Here is a 17,890-nt window from a genome sequence, read left to right as displayed (position 1 = left end):
GCTGCCAAGTCTTAGTTATTAAGGTGCAACGTGAATTCACATAACGTAAATGGGAAAAGCTTAAGCCATTCGTAAGTTATTAAATGGATAAGCGACAATTAGCATTCATCATCGCATCGTAAATGCCAATCTATTCAAGTTCATGCAAAACGTGACATACACATTTCATGACCTTCAAGAGACGTCTTCGAAAATAAAAAACTTTGTAAATTTGTCGATGGAGGTACAGAAAATGTGTAGACAGAATCCGACATTGTGCTAACAACGTCTTCATAGATCTGAAAAACTGAGAATCTCAGCTTTTATGACAAACAAGGAATTCCTTTATTGACTTTCATGACTTTGCATGTTGTAATGGAAACTGCAGCTGTACGAATGCTTAATTAATTTCCTCTTAGGCAGCACGCTGTAAGGGAATGAGGAATGAATCATACTCTCAAGGGGACAAAGTACTTACTATTGCGAATAAACATTGCCGGCAACTCATGACAAACAAATGTCAAGAGGTTCTAATTAAAGAAAAAAAAAAAAATTTCACAGCAACAATGAGCAAGTGACGTCAATATTATGTTGTACTTTGGACATGGTTGTATACACAGATATCCAAGGGAATCCTCCGCAAGTCAAAATTAAACTTGCAATTATACAACTGCATAAAGAGAGAGATAGAAAGAGAGAAAACAAGTTGTTCTCTTATTGCGCTCACGACAAGACAAATACTGTTGAAGCTTACAAATATAATTATATATTCCTACACATGGCAGATCTTTTCAGTCTTTAGTAAAAAATCGGACAGCGAACACACGACGGCCCGGCGAACAGAATTGAGAAGTGAGCGAAGAACGAACAAAATATGACAACGAAGCACAAATACAGCAGCAGCATAAAACGACTATAAAACGAAACAGACATTAGGAAAAACGAACTTATATAAGCAAATATTTACGTATACAAATACATATATGCATGTACTCGTTCTGTATAAAGTGACATTCGGGTGTACAGAAAATTTCGCCAAGCAATCAAAATAAAAACGATCGTGCGCTTTATTGAGTTCAATTATTACAAATTTTTATTAAAAATTAAAAAATTAAGTAAGATAAATATCGCGATACCGACAAAAGAGAACCAAAGAGAAATAGACTGGGTGAGATTGAGAGAAGAGAGAACAGAACGCAATAAAATACTTGACTATACTCATATCGGAGTTACCAAACAAGGTATGTTTTATGATCATTGATTAACATACACGATTCGTAAATAAAAAACAGATAATATCATTGTTTTATGTATATGTATAAATTTATATGAACATACATATACTTCTCTTATAAATTATCTCCCAAGTCAATGTTTATGTTTTACTGCACTGACCACTGCAGACTTTGACTTATGGCCTTCTGCTGGTCATTGACCAACAACAGCTGCCACTTTGTTGACGTTTTGACAATACGCAACAATTTGTCCATTTAAAAAGCTACAAATCTGTATTTATTGCGCATGTCTTAAATACAATATTCAAATTTTCATTTATCTGTTTTTTGTACGAAATGTTGGCCATAAGAAATCATTTTTAGATTTAAAAGCTAAAAAAAGTATATGATTCAGATCTTTAAGCTGATTTAAGAAATGTGTCACCTTCCGACATTTGTGTTCAATATTTAAATGTCAAAAATTGCAATTATTAAACGAGAATTTTATATCTGAGAAACAAAAAACAATTATATAAATATTCAGTAATATCTTTTGTTATTCGATGTTATTTAAATAACGAATTTTATGATAACTTTTAGCAAAGTAATTTTAATCAAACTTGATCAGCAGGCTAGATATAAGAAGAGTAGAAATTAATATGGAAACAATCACTTTAATAACAAGCAATTAAAAGCATTTGTATAATACTTAATCGTTCTTCTCAATGGAATCGCTATACAGCTCGAAAAATTTCTTATAAATAAATGTGTGCCGATGTTTACACGATGAAGGTTTTAGCTTTATTTTCCTTACCACTTCTATAAACCAATATAAGTTACAAATAAATTATTATTCAAGTTTCAGCTATATATACTTTTGATCATCATCAAAAGTATATATATTAATTTTTTTATCAGAGTATTTATAATTAAGTTTATATCTTTAGCTGTGACGTTAAAGGCAAGCATGAATTGCAAGATTCTGAAAGAGTTTGCGTCAGCAGACGATTACTCAAGTAGTTCCCCAGTTGCATGGCTTATCATTCAGTTACTTTTAGTACAATTTTTTAAAAAATTATGATTTCTGAATCAGATTTGTAATGTGCACTTCCAGAGTGCTTGCCGAGCAGCTAATTTTTTAAACGCATTTGCCGAAGCAAACAATCAATGAATCAAGTTAAACAAAAGCAAACACTGGATATATCACTATCGATAAAAACCCACAGAAACTGGTGCTTGCAAAACTTGTTTCACATCATCCAATGTATGATTCTGGACCAGTTTCAGATCAAAGGCTATATATAAATATTGACGATAACACACGGTCGACAGTGAATTCGATTTGTGGCTTAGGGCAGAGTACTTCAATAAATCGATCACACGTGCAGCTATACAATAAACGATATACTCGTACGATAAACGATATGCGATACGATTAAATGAATCGTTTTCTTTGCTTCATCACTTGTTCACACCTTTGCAGCTGTATTAAGTACGTGGATTGTTGTTCTTTTGATATCAATTTGAAACTGATAGTAAAGTTTCTGTCTCTTTCTCTGGCTCTCACTCTCTTACGACCTTGTCGCTCGTAAAATGTTGTTAAGAGTCAACGAAGTGCCTACTCGTACTTGACTGCACCCAAGCGACTTGACTCCACTCCCAACATTCGTAGCCGATATGAAGTACATACTGTAAATATTTGACACAAAACGTGCTTCATTCTCTCAGCGACTCAACGATTCGCCTGCTCCAACAACGTCGACTAATGAGCAGAGCGGCTTTTGTTTACCTTTCGCTTTGCTGCCCTCCCCTGGCAACTGTTTCCGTGCGCCCTTGCTGCCTATCTACCTCGATGGCTACCAGTGTAAACCGGTTGTTGCTAATTTGGCAAAACACATACACAAACAAACAAATAAGCAGCAAACAAAATACGTAAGTTTGAGCTAGATGAGCGTATTGGGACTTAAAGATACCGTGTAAATATTATGTGCATCTTGCCTTAATTACTTTGAGTTTTTTTTTATTTATTTATTTATTATTTATGCAATTAGGTACTAAAAATGCATTTTAAACTCAACATTTAAATTAATAAACAATTTAGTTTAAAATCTGAGCTCAAAAAAAAATTAACTGCACACAAAGTATAATTTAAAAAAATTAATCCAACATTGCAAGCACCCAGAAAAAATTAAGCAGATAAAAAAAAATTAATTTAAATAAAAACACGATAAATTTCTGTTCCGATAAGCGAGGGTTAAGCAGTGGAAAGCTTAGATCCATCTCACAGACCAAGGAGATTAGAGACGATAAGATAGTTAATTTAAAGATAGTTGGATATAAAAGAACATATATGATATCCAAACTAGTGCATATGGTTACAATAAACAATTCTTTACTCTCATAATATAAAATTTTTAAAATTCTAATCTACCCTTTTGATTATTGCCATGCACGCTATTTAAAAGAAGTGAGCATTGTTTTCAGACGCAACCAAAAAAGAGTAGTAATCACACACACACACACACACAGATACTCACACACATACACACACACACATACTCACACACTTCGCGAACCTTAAACGCAACTTGTCTCCAGTTCTTCGACAGTGTATTCGCTTTAGTCTCATTTTGAAGCTGAATGCCTGCAGTGTAGCCGAAGTACTCGTGTTTGTGAGTTGAAAATATCTCAAAGATACAAACGGGCGCCAACTTTTTGTTGTACTTATTTTGTTTTGTTTCGTTTGTTTAATTTTGTTTTTGCGAATAATTTAGGGCCCTGCACGTGTAGCGGTTTTTCGAATAACAGCGAGTATACTCGTATGTACACTTAGATATCTAAACTGTTAGTGTGTGTGTGGGAGTGAGTGTGAGTGTGTCTGTGCCCTCTTCAAGTTCAAACAAGCCATTAACATAACGCTGTTCATTGGCCTACGAGTCTTCTTAAGATAATGCCAAATTATCCGTCGAGCTACGCTTTTTGTTTACATTTTTCTTATTGACGTATGCTTTTATTATCGATACGTTTTCACTTTTATTTAGACACTCTTTCGTGTACTCTGTAGTTTCTCTCTCTCTCTGCCTCTCCCTTCTCTTTTTTTCTTGTGTATGAACTGTGACGCATTTTTGACTCGTCCCGTCTTCTCAGCAAATATTTATGAGTGTTGAGTTCGGATTTGGGTTTCTACGGCTTATTCATCATTCAGTTATCCAAAATAGCAACTCCTACATAAATATATCTGTACATATATGAGCATATGTATGTATATTTATTTCAAGCCAAACCTCAAAATGGAATTTTCAGTCTTTTTATATGCTTGCATTTATTATCACATGCCGCAGCTGTGCGATTTTACACACACTTATAATACTTGGTGTGCTGTAACAAAAACCGCCGACACGTGCGAGTGTGGTTGAAGTTAACCACATACATGGATTGCCAATATTTCAAACTTATAGTTATAGCTACAAATAAAATTGACAAGCTGACAAATACTTCCACATCCTTCGATGCTTTATTAAATCTCTGAGTAGTTATACGTAATTTAATGATGTGAGATCATTGTGGGAAATAACAGAAAATAGCAGCGGCTTCATGTTTGATCATAGGAAAAACTCAATGACATCACAACTAATGGGTCTAATAATAAAGACAAAGATATGCAAGTATAATGTTTATTGCTTATATATTAGCATATTGACACTAACAAACCGATTCAATGGCCACAATACTCAACTATTATGATCTAATTAACGAGCTTAGCCTGTTTATAATAATGTTGTTTACCACTTTGCATTGAAAGCTGGCAGAACGAGTTCCATTTGAATGAGCTACTTCTTCTATTTGCCATTGAAATACAATGCTGACGTCACGAACAGTCGCTTACACTCTCAACAATTGGAGCTAAACAAATGCATTTAATTAAAATGTCAATTTACGGGGATAATCGATGGTTTCTGCATGACATTGAATTCCGAATCGATAGCCAAATGAGGCAGCTCCAAATTGAGCCCCATCTCATGCCATATGGGAATTGGGAAACTATACTTAATTGCCGCGCATTAGTGCACATGTTGATGCCACAAATTGTGTGTGCAATTAATCTGGGCATAGTGCAATTAAAATTAAAGTATAGTGCCAGCTGAGTTCAATTAAAGTGCAACAACCCCAAATGAAGAATGGAAATTTATCTGATAATCACACGACTGTAACAGATACATCCGTTGTGACTTGCAATTTCATAAAACTAAGCTTAAACTTAATTTTTTGTGGGTTTTTGGACAATATTCTAATGCCAAATTGGTCACGGCCAATGCACAATGAAACGGAAATTACCCTATGCTAAAATAATTTTAATGTGGCCAGCATGAGATCATAAGGCATGAGGTAATGCTAGACCACGTTGACAGCATATGCCAATCAAAGAAATAAGAAAGTAGCGTCTACTTGTCATCTACAAGATAAATAAAAGAATTCATCTTTGACAGCATCATCATGCATATATTTTTAGCGTTTGGTGCTAGAATAAATTCCATAATATTTGTTTGATTGAAATCTGGCTGAAGTCAACGCTTTCACCTGCTGCTTTTAATACGTGAATTAATCAGCTTACTGAGCGTATGCGCAATATTTCGTTAAACCGAATTTTTGGGTGTGTGCGTGATCCACAATACTTTTGGCAACCCCATGGGCAACCGTTATAACCCTGTGCTCTCTTCCACACTCCTTTGCTACACTCAGAAAAAAAATATCAAGATTTCCGTACCTAAACAGGCCAGTTTCAAGTACAAACGATCTCAAAAGCTATCTATGTTCGGAATTTCTAAAGTTGAGAACATAAATCTTATTTCAAGTTCGGTTTTTGCAAGTACGAAAATCTTAAAATTAGATTTTTCAAGGATATTTGAGGTACGCTTTGGGTTTAATTCAAGTCTGAAAAATCTAAAAAACGTACAACTTTAAGTACACAAAAATCTTGAACTAACACATTGAAAACATTGTTATAATTAACTTTTAAACTTTTATCTTAAAGCATACTCTAGTATGTGTACTCAAATAAGACAAAATACCAAAATTAAATACCAAATTGCGTCGCTAGAACCACTTGAGAATTCTAAGGTGCGACAGTGAAAAAGAAATATCCCAAAACGTACTTATTTTAAGTACGTAACGATCTTATTTTTAACTTCCTTTCAATCTTGAAAAGTACAAAAAAAAAATCTTAAACTAGTTTAGTACAAATAACTCAGTTGTTGCTGGAGGTATCTTTACGAGACTCACGGATTATATATTTTTCATGGCCTTATATATTCTGTCTAAGTTTGGATAAAATCGGGCTACTATTTCGGATAGCTGCCATAGGAATGTGAAGTCCGAATTCTAAATTTAAGATCGATTCATACTTAATTCAAGATTTTTAGTGCACAGCAATCTTTTTATTTTAAGAACGAAACGGTATAAATTTAGGTACGGTCGTACCTAATTTTAGGATGGCATATTTTTCTGAGTGTAGCTCTCATCAATCAGCAAACTAAATGAGCGTACGAATGTGACGACGCCTCACAAATCCTAGACGCACGTGCTTATTCCACTTTTGCTATTAGTCTGCCACCCTTCTGCTAGTCTCCAACCCCTCACTGATTCACCCGCTGTTAGTTTAGTTTATGTGACAGGCTGGGGGAGTGTTTGCTCAGCGCCTTTTAATTAGTTCGCGTTGGAGCCCTTTGTTTTACTAATTGACCGCATTTGCTGACATTGCCAATAGTGAGGCAGTCGGTCTGTCACGCTCTACGTCTCTAACCGAATTTTGGGCCTGGAAGAGGTGTGTCAATCATTGCCTTGTCATAATTGGGCACGTTTATGATTTATTGACTTCGTGCAATGAACAATTGAAAATGCAAACTGCACTGATGATGATGATGATGATGATGTTGTTGGTGATTTATGGATGCATCGTTAAATTCACAGTTCAGCTGGGAGCCATGAATAAATATGTGTGAAATGTGTGAAATTAGTAGCCCGCGGGTGACAATTTCACGGATTAGTCAGACGCCACTTTGGATCCACAACAAATGACAAACAGATGTGTCAATTAGAGCGTGGGATTGCGATTCCCGCACTTACATGCCAAGCTGAGTAAATATTTATTTCGAGAGATGTTTAACTTATAAAATATGTAAATTAGATGTATTATCAAGCTCTCTATTATAATGTAAATTAGTTCGATGTCTTGTCATCAACATCATCAACTTGTTGGCCGTCAAAAACAAGCAGAACCAATTACGATTAACTTAAAGTTCCTCTGCGAATTGAGTTTGCCATATCAAAGTTACGACCTCAACATTAGTTAGGCTTACACAGTTTGTGGTATCTTGACATGTTGACAACACAGCTTGCATTTCATTCCAGCCACTAACTAAGCTGACCACAAACAAGGACACTTCCTGTCTTCACCTTGTCGTTGAAAAGATATTCGAACTGAAAATGATTCTTTCATTTTCTCTATCTTTACCTCTATATCAAGTTCTGTGGCTGTAATTACAGGCAAAGTTTTACTAAGATGAGCCAATGGGTCGTATGCGCAACATGTTTGTTCCTTTCAATTGAATTAAAGCAATAAATTAGATTATTATGTGCAGATTTTAAGTAAATTTTGCATGTAAACGTTGCATTTAATTTAATGTAAGTGCCTGGTTTTTGGCCAAATTTATTGTGCACTCCGGGCCAATGCCATAGCGTCACTTAATATTTGATGTAAGTGTGCGTCACTCGGGGGAGTATATGTATATACATAAATGTGTGTGTGTATTTGTTTGAGCTCGGCATTTTCATTAAAACTTTAAGTCACTTTAGCTGCTGCCATTTGACGCAACTACTTTGCATTATTTAGGCAAACTGCCGCCACATTTGAGCAAACATAAACACAAAACCATGTGTATGTGTGTATGTGTGTGTGTGTGCAAATAGCAAGCAAACCAAACGAGATGAAACGAAGCGAATCGAAAGGACCCGAAAAGGACTCGTCGTCGAAGCTATTCCTGGAACTTGCCAGCTAAATTAGAGTCTGTCTGTGAGTTTTGGCTTAACCTCAGTTGAGCCTAAATTTGACTCCTCCTAAATTTGACAAAGACAGACACACACACACACACACATAAGCACATCTGTCCTTCAGACAAAAAAAAAGCAAGAGCAACAAGGAGAAGTCGACAGTCACCCAATCCCAATTGGATCCGCAGTTTGACAGATGCATGCTGCGGCAACAACAGCAACAACAACACAACAATATCGATATACAGACAATAATTACAATCTAACAACAATTTTTCGCTCATGTTGCGCTAATATTGACGCAGAGCACAGTGACAACCACAAGCAACAATAGCAACAATAGCAACAACCAGCGAGGACTTCGACAAGCAGCTGTCAACTTGTGTAAACCAAACAGGCAGCAAACACACACACACACACGCACACGCACACACATACCGAGAGAGAGAGGGAGGTAGGTGAATAAATAGGAGGATAGACAGAGGCAACGCATTCAGGCAGCGAGACAAATTGACAGACAATTTATCTGTCAATTGTGCGTCGCTCGTTTGGCGGTTGCTCGGTCGCTCTGTGGTTCCGTCGGTTCGCTGAGCTCGCTGGTTCCCTGGGCACTGGCACTGGTGGCTCTCTGGGTATGCTGTCTGTCCACGGCCACAGGAAACATCTTGGGCATTAATTTGACTCGTCCTGCTGATTGCGACTGTATAAAAATGACCATTTGATGGTCATTAAGTTGACTCCTTGGCCAAATCAGACTCTTCAGACACGACCAAAGTCAAATTGGAGTGAATAAAACAGTCATTTGTTGGCCTTTGGGGAGTTCATCTAGGCATGTCGACAACTATGTTAATACTATGTATTGGGCGTGCTTAAAGACATCAACTTTGAGTCGTAATCGTAAGTGAATGCAAACTAATAAAATATTTATTGTTTGCCTCATTTCACCACTTCAAACTGACCGCAGCTCAGCTTCTAACTATCTTTCTTTAACCATTCTGTTTACCATCCCAAACCACCTCCCTCCAACCTCACTGTACTCCCCCCCTGAGTGCATATAATTTGCAAGCTTCACTCTGACGCAAGTTTCGCAATTAGAAGCTGCCATCCTGGCCAAAGTGGTATTTGTGGCAACTTGGTGTTGTCACAAAGCACGTCCTTGTTGGCTGCACCACTTTAACAGCCACTTGTAGCAGTTGCAGCAGTTGTTGCAGTTGCTACTCTGCCACTTTTTGTTGCTTTTCCTCTTTTCGGATCTTTCCCATCATATCTGGCACTGTTGAATATCTTAGCTACTTTTGGAATACAAAAAAGTATTTTTCTTAGCTAATTAGATTACTAGGTTTCCTGGGGAGAAACCATTGCCAACAAATTATAATTTATGAAATTATTATTTCGTCAAATTTACTTATTTAACATCGAAAGGCAGTCAACCAAAATTATTTTCAAATTTAATTTAAAAACAGAGAAGACAAGTAAGCTGAAAACTCTGAAAACCTTTTTTAATCGATTCCGAATTTGTGGCAATGGTCGAAGAAAAACCCAAAAATAGATGATTATTTAATGATTGTTACGAAAATAAATACATTGTAATAATTTGCTTACAAAATCTTAATTTAAATCTTTATTAAATAATAGAAATATCATTTTAAATTTGATTATAAATTATAAGAGCTTCAGTGTGAACATTTAGTGTTAAGTGACTGCCAAAAGTAAGTTTTAAATAATGATAACTATAAATTGCAAAGTGCACCGAATCAATAGAAACTTTTCTCTTAGTTTTGAAATGTAATCCCATCTGGATATCTGGTATCTGGTACCCTCTTGATTTTTGCTAACATCCCTACACTTTTAGCTCCAACGCGTATACATATCATTTGTCTTTGACTTGAAATTCACAGTTTTCCAGTGTATTGTGGCTATTGTTATTATGCACATTCCCCCAGATAAATATAGCTAAGAGAGGACCGATGCTCCACACAACAAAAATGTATATTTGCTTTGGTATTGTTTTACTTTTGCCCCACTTTCCAAGCACAAAGTAAACTTTTTGTCTGCGAGTGTGAGTGTGTGTGTGTGTGTGCGCCATATAAAATTCATTTTTAACAATAATAAGAAAAGTTTACAGTATTTTGCCTGCGGTCCAAACTCGTAGTCAGATCAAAATTGCACAAGCAACACCCGAGCACAAAAACAAAAAAATTTAAGCAAAAAAGGCAATGCACATAATTTAAAAACAATATAAGTAGAAAATGCGAAGCTTAAATACACTAACTAATTTCAGATTTGCATATTTGGATTATAATATAATTATGTTTGGCAAGATAAATATTAATTTATTTTGTAGAAAAATATTTACTTCGGTTCGTTGCAGACCTAATGCGCGAATTGTAAGAGAATGCTGGAAATATGAGACCGAAAACCTGCATATATGGATGCATATTACGCATACGCACCATCGCACAGTCAAATCTCATTAGGCATTGCTGATAACAATGCGGAATGCCAAATGTCAAATGCAAAAACAATGTGAAAACTTAATTACACTGCCCTGCACAATCGAAACTCTGACATGGTCATTGATTGGGCCAATCTGAAAAACTCCTAATTATACCATAGACACCAGGCACACAAGCACACACCAGGCACACACCAGGCACAACCAGGCACACACTCAGCACTGACAATGCAGTGGAAGCAGCTGAAATATCCGACAGGATTTGCATTCAGTTGCATGGCATTGTTGGTGCTGATGTTGCCGTTACGTGAGCAGATGATGGAACGACACTTTGACGCTTGAATAAAACAGGAACAAACACCATGATACAAGGCTGCCAGAGGATGCTATATGCAAGGACTCGTATCCTGGCATTGTAAGCCACTTAATATGGAAACGTCTTTCAAATTCATGTCACGCTCGCTTTGTGGCCAGATGAGCTTAAAGTTAAACCGGGCACAGGAATCAGTGTTTAATACTCTGTATATATTGCAAGGACATTAGATTTTGTTACACTGTACACTGCTTTTCATTTTTCATTTGCCGTTAAAAGCATCATCAAAATGAATGTGCCAACATAAACAAATTTCGAATTTCTGTGGAATTCTCTTACCTCGCTGCATATTTACATCTGCGTTTTTTTTCTGTTTGTTTTTAATCACTTTTCAAATGAATTCTTGACGGCATTGATGAGGTTGTCTACAAAATTTCCATATTCCAATTAACATCTACCTTTTCTACATTCTGTGATCGACATTTCCGCCTGTTTGCCGCGAGTCGACAGAATACCGAGTACCGACGTGTCACCTTAAAGGCCGCCAGATGCACAAGTACTGCCTGGACGGGAAACAGTGCCTGTCAGTTAATGTGTACACAGTGTGCGATTATCGTCATCGACAGACCACGCCTGACTGGACACTCGGCCTCAGTCTTAGTTTCATCGTCAGCCTCTGCTCTTTTTAGTGAAAATTAAAACAGTTTACCAGCTAAAAGGTTGCATTATTAACGGAAAACACGTCTAGTTGGCCCAGTTGGTTCAGTTGGATGTCTGACAGGACATTTGTGTTGCTGACCAAAAGTTTATAATCGACACTCATGTTGCATGCATCATGGCGAGCATGTTGTTGTCTGCCACTTTGTTGCAACTTTGTTGGTCGTTTATCAAATTCGATTCACCTTTGGCAGTCAGCCGGTCAGGCGGCAGGTCCTTTGCAAGTCCTTTCGCCACCCATTTAGCCACTCAACTGAGAACGTCGCTATTTACCCTATAAAATAATTACCCAAGTTGTTAATGTATTGGCCACAATTGTGTTAAAGGTTTTCCTATAAATAAGTCTTATAAGTGCAATTGGCAATTTTATTTTTGTAAAATGTAATCTTAAACTGTCACCGATTTCAATTATTGTATAATCAAAAATAAATTAATTCACAATTGAAAATAATTGGAAAATGCAGACGAAAATCAAAATGTAATAAATTGTTGGCATGCAAATAAAAGCAATTACAATTTGATTAATCTCACGAATATTCGTTCAGCATATGAAATAATGCAATTTTAAATATTCATATCAGTTAAAGGCATGTAAAAACAGCGGGACCAAATGTAATTCGTTAATTTGTTATGACCTTATCAGCGTGAACTTTTAAAATCTGCAATTTGTATATCAATTTTTAATTTGCACAAACTGTGTTTGATTTAATTGCACAAAAGCTTATTTGGTGGCTGATAAAACTTGTCCGTTCATTTAAACAATACTTGTTCCATAAAAACTTCTTTTTTCAAATTGAGGCAATTTCCATAAAATACTAATAACTTTTTTTGGCCTAAAGTGTAGTTGAGCTTCATTTTTGAAAATATTTGGCTACTTAATATGTTTTTATAGGTTTGGTATACCCCATACGTGCACACGAATACATACAACGGTAAATTTGTGGCTAACAAAAAACCTGACACTGCAAGTGAAAATGTAGTTGGGCAATCAATTTAATTGAATTTAACTCGAAATTCCATAATTTTATTGCAAACCGTTCTAATGGTTTAATTACGTGTATATGCTTGCAAATATTTTCAAAATTACATTTTCATACCCTCGACTTAAAAATCTGTCATAAAAGGTATATTCACATATATAAATTCTCTACATTTCGAGTTGTAATATAAAATAGAAGAAAATAGCACTTAATCTGTCAACAATCTTTAAATGAAATAAAGAAATATATTTTTTAAATAACAGAGAAAAAGACCTAAATAAAAATCTTGTTATGTAATGTATTGTTTAAATTGCTCTAAGAATTAGATTTTCAATTCTAATTAAATTTTAATTATAAGAAAATGTTTTAATTTGCTTTAGTTTTGTGTAAAGTTTCGGGTTAAAATGCCGCAGTCTAATTGATAACAAAATGTCTTTCATCTTTCGGCCTTTTGGGCAGCCTGTCATCCTTTTGCCTACTTTTTGCCTATCCGATTGTGCTAAATTAATGTAGCGCATCCCTTGGTCTTCTTGTTCAATACTCGGATTACCGCAAATTGAAATCGAATGCTTTATTAACGTTAATTGGTTGTCGTCTTTATTCGCCTTGTTTTCAGGGCTTAGTTGGGACTGCTATGAAAAGAGTACAAATATTTCGCCAGCTTTTATAGTATTAGGTAGAACGCAAATCTATTTATTGGTTTTTCGTGGAAATTTCTATTGAATATTTTTTTAGCTCAGCAAAGTTTAAATGTGATTTAAAATGTTGTTGAAACGTTTTGTTGGCAACAGATCAAAGAGAAGGAAAATATTAACAAATGTTTTCAGTTCCAAATTCAATTGCTTATTCCTGCTGTCAACTAACAGTATGCTCATCAATATTGGCCCAGCTGATAACCAGTCGGTTGATATGACTCATCACAGTAAAGTCAGTTAGACAGCAATCTTGACTTGATAAAAAACGAATTCTCTAGAAACACAATTATAGTCAGAATTTATATTTGCCAAACATAAATAATGCTCCATTTATGAGTGTAACTCAGTTTTACCACAGTGGATTGACGTAAGGATTGATAACTTACTATACATTTCCTTCTGGAATTTTAATGAACTCTTACTCATAACATACATTATGTGTATGTATGTATATTTCTTTCAGATTAAATTTAATATAATATAAGCGTATAATGTGAGTGTTTTCAAGTGTTGTGTTTTCTTTAAATTCTGTTGCAATCAGTCGCAATTCACTCAGTATCCATTTGGACCGCGACTCGGAACGACCTCAATAATATCGAACATACAGTTTTAATGCATTTTGCGACTTATACAAAAGTTAGTAAGAATTATTAAAAAACAATATACGTTTTTGTGTGAACTTGACCTGTTCCAAGATTTACATTAAAGTGGCAATTAAATAGATCTGACTCGACTACGGCTAGTTACCAAAAGCCTAACCAAACCGAAACAAATTCAAGTTAAACCAAAGCAAAACAGATGTCAGAGTGAAAGTAATTCCAAGTTCGCCACAGAACAAAACATGCAGAGTGAAGAAAAATTGCACTGAACTTGATGTCTAATTTAAAATAAACCTCGAATCTCCATTGCCGACTGTCGACTGTCGAGTCGAAGGCAAACTTTGAGCCTGGCCAAAAGCCAAAACAGAACCGCAACAAAATTTACAGCTGCAAAAGTTAGCCGTGGGGTTCTGGATTGGGTTTGGGGTTGGTTAGGTTTAAGTAATTGAGATTGAGATTCGAGTTGAACAATAAACTAGATGACTAATGATGAATCCTTGCTCTGTGCCAATTGCAGAAACTCAACGATACTAACAACGAAAAGGTTAAGAATATGAACCAAACGAGACGAGGAATTGGCGGCCTCGCACTTCCGGTGCTGCTATTGACCGTGCTGCTGTTTGTGGCACAAGCCGAGAGTCGACCTTCGACGGAAAATGAGTCTGATATTGCATCTTTGCCGCCGAAAGCGGATAATGTGGAGGTAGGTGACGAAATGTGGCATGTTGCATGCTTAAAACAATTGCACATCTGTTGCTATTGCAGTTGCATCGTGTTAAACTTTTGGACGGCACCATGACCGAGGATCATCCCATTATCATGTACAAAGAGGACTTTGTCAACGAAGACTATGGTAAGAGCAAAGAATCATCATTGTACACAGAGACATGAAACGGATTCGTACTACTTGCAGATCCCACCAAGAATCAGACCAAAGGAAGCCATCGTCGGACCTACAAGCATCTGCAGCGTAGACGTCATCATCACAGTCACAGTCGACTGCCTGTGGAGAAGCAACAGGAGAAGATCCTCTTCGATGTGCTGCCCGAGAAGCCAATCTTCATTGGAGATGCTGACGATGACGCTGACGTTTATAACTTTAAGGCCTCCTCGTTGCTGGAACCCACAAAGGAGGAAACGTTGCCAAAGTATCCCAAGAAGTATCACAGTCGACAGCGTCGCCAGACGTGGGGTTATTCCTACGCTCCCCAACAGCAGCTACAATATCATCCACAATCGGGACCAGGACGTTACTATTTGCCAGCCGAGCCTGCACGTAATTACCAGCGGTAAGTGAGATGGTTATCACAATCTCGTTCAGATATTATATTGATTTCTTGTGCAGACATCCAGCTCGTGGCAAGGTGCCAAATTATCGCGGACCGCTGAACATCTGGAGGAAAACGAAACCTGTTATGCCAGTCAACATAAACAATCGTGACACCTTCCCCGATTATGAAGATGATAACAGTCTGTTCCACAACTCGAATCCCGCTGATGCCGATTTCTCTGTCTTCAATCGTCCCAGACCTGGCAATAACAATAGCGGCGGAGGCAGCAGCTCCAGCTCCAATAGCTGGCAATCCCCTCCATTTAATGGTTGGCAATCGCCACCAGTGGAAGGTGAGTTGGTCATCTTTGCCGACAATCAGTTGAGTGTCACTATATATATTTATTTAAATTTTATAGTGTCGGAGCCACAACCAATTTGGGGAGAAAGCACAACCCGTCGTCCCTCAGGTAAATTTCCCAAAACTTATTTCAATGACTTTCACACTCGATCATTCAGTTTCACATCGGATCAACCATTATGTTGCATAACAAATCTTTGCTTAACTAAACTCATTTTACTTAACAAACGCTTTATCTGTCTCTCCCTCTCTCTCTCTTTCTTTCTATCTCTATCTCCTTCTGCTGCCATCTATTTCGTACTGCCAACAGGAGTCAGTATACAGACCACAAGTGCGCCCTCAATTGCCACACGGCGGCCGCTGACAACAACAACACAGCCACCAAGGCGGGAGACGGTGACCAGTGCACCTGGAGGCGGAATAACCACTCCCAAGGTGTCCAACTGTGTCTGGGCCATTGTCAACTGTTGTACGGACGGCAGCACGCAGATACGTTATAGCTGCTTTGAGGAGTTTGGCTGCCACGGAGCCTTCTGGGGCATCAATCCCTGTGCGGACAATGTGCGCGACAATGCGATTGCCTCATTAACGAGATCCTTCTCAAGCGGTCCTCCATCTCTCGGCAAATAATGGGAATGGGAATCTCAATCTCATTCTCTCCGATTGCTTTACTATGCCGGCTGTGCTCGCATGCCGTTAAAGTATTTGGATTTGCTAAATGCAGGAAATCTACCACATTAATTTATTCTAAACATAGGTTTTATACCCGACACAGTTAATTAAATAAACAAGTTTTATTTGATTCAAATTCAAATCTAGCACTCTATTTCTTAAACGCTTAGATTATTTCTCTGCTAATAAACTAACTTAACTAAAGAGTATTATTTTAATTGACTGTTCTAACTGGCAAATGGCAACTTGTAACTAATAACTGATAGCTGTTAAGCTGTTAATTGTAAATACTCCCTCACACTCTTTGTTTTGGCTATCGATTACAAAACAATTGTATTTGCAACCACATTTATTGCACAGCACTTAACTGTTAATTACCGATTTGCAATTCTATATTTAATTGTTCAGGCTTTAAGCCTTTAATAATTCTGTTCTGAGCGCATTTCCTTTGGCTATCAAATTTAATGATAATTTGGCTGTCGAATTTAATGCTAATTTGGCTATCGAACTTAATGCTAATTGATAACAATTTTGTAACTGATTTATAACTGTAGTTTATGTTGTATATATACAATACGCGATCTGACAGTGACACTGACTTTAACACACCTCGCACACACATCACACTCACACACACATATACACTGCAAACGCCACAAAATATTACAAGTCGGCGCATTTTAATTACAGGAAGTTTAGCTCCAGCTCCCATATATTCCCCACCAGCTGCATCAAGGCCAAGTTATCGTCAAGGTAAGTTTATAGATGTATTGACAGATGCCCTGTCAAAGTAAATCAATTGCTTTGCAACATTACAGATGCCGTGTTGTACCCCGCGGAGCCCAGTTATAAGGTGGGCAGTGACTGCCACCGTGCAACCCGTTTGTGCTGCCATCTGGCTAATCTGGCATCGATGTACGATTGTTTCCTTCACCAGAACTGTGAGAATAGCCTCTCGCAGATACTCTCGTCTTGCTCCTAGTGATTGACCGGCTGAAAAAAGCTTTTAACTCTGTTCACATCGCTTGCTGTCACTCCCACATTTATAATTAAGCCAACACACAACACAGAAGCAGACAATTTGGCTTGACCTTTTCCTAATGCGTATACTTAATATACTAGTCGACTGCCCCGCATTCTCGTTATTTAAATAGATGATACAATTTAGCATAGTTTAACATAACTTTAATATGCTAATATATTGTGCAAACTAAATGCCAAGTTTCATAAACTATAAAGTTCACTCTGCCGCCAACTTTAACGAGTATCTTTTGCTTAACTTTTGTTTAAAGTAAGTATAACATTTATCAGCAGATGTCAAATATTTTTCAGAAAATAATCAATGCAGGAGTATTAACATCGCATAATGCGGTAATGTATGTGACAGACAACCAGAGAAATCAATTTTTCAGTATGAAAACCTTTGATGTATATTCAGATATCTCAATTGCAATTTACAGGAAGTTCTGTTTAAAATCAGACGACTATATAATTAAAATTTAAATTTTTGTAAATATTTCAACAACAAAAAATCGAATTTCTTAAAAAATATTTAGTTACTAAATGTTGCTTGGTACTAAAAATTTAA

General features: G+C 36.7%; 2 protein-coding genes across 8 annotated transcripts in view; one reads left to right on the top strand and one right to left on the bottom strand.

Annotated features, from left to right (window-relative positions):
- LOC117792589 (mediator of RNA polymerase II transcription subunit 15) overlaps positions 1 to 17,890 on the bottom strand; it is a 44,271-nt gene that overhangs the window by 2,309 nt on the left and 24,072 nt on the right.
- On the top strand, positions 770 to 17,563 carry LOC117790228. Of its 7 annotated transcripts, XM_034629578.1 has the most exons (8): positions 13,909 to 14,036; positions 14,517 to 14,702; positions 14,765 to 14,852; positions 14,913 to 15,288; positions 15,345 to 15,622; positions 15,689 to 15,739; positions 16,993 to 17,055; positions 17,121 to 17,563. In XM_034629578.1, the coding sequence occupies exons 1-8, from the start codon at positions 14,013 to 14,015 to the stop codon at positions 17,282 to 17,284; spliced, it is 1,230 nt and encodes a 409-aa protein (XP_034485469.1). In that variant the 5' UTR covers positions 13,909 to 14,012; the 3' UTR covers positions 17,285 to 17,563. The 7 variants fall into 7 exon arrangements, with proteins under 7 accessions (XP_034485467.1, XP_034485473.1, XP_034485468.1 ...); XM_034629576.1 differs by lacking the exons at positions 13,909 to 14,036; positions 16,993 to 17,055; positions 17,121 to 17,563 and adding exons at positions 770 to 1,220; positions 15,941 to 16,444; XM_034629582.1 differs by lacking the exons at positions 13,909 to 14,036; positions 16,993 to 17,055; positions 17,121 to 17,563 and adding exons at positions 2,899 to 3,125; positions 15,941 to 16,444.

This window comes from Drosophila innubila, assembly GCF_004354385.1.
Source record: "Drosophila innubila isolate TH190305 chromosome 3R unlocalized genomic scaffold, UK_Dinn_1.0 2_E_3R, whole genome shotgun sequence".
NCBI classification, from domain to species: Eukaryota; Metazoa; Arthropoda; class Insecta; order Diptera; family Drosophilidae; genus Drosophila; species Drosophila innubila.
Note: the sequence above shows the minus strand (reverse complement) of the source record. Positions and strands in the feature narration are given on the sequence as shown.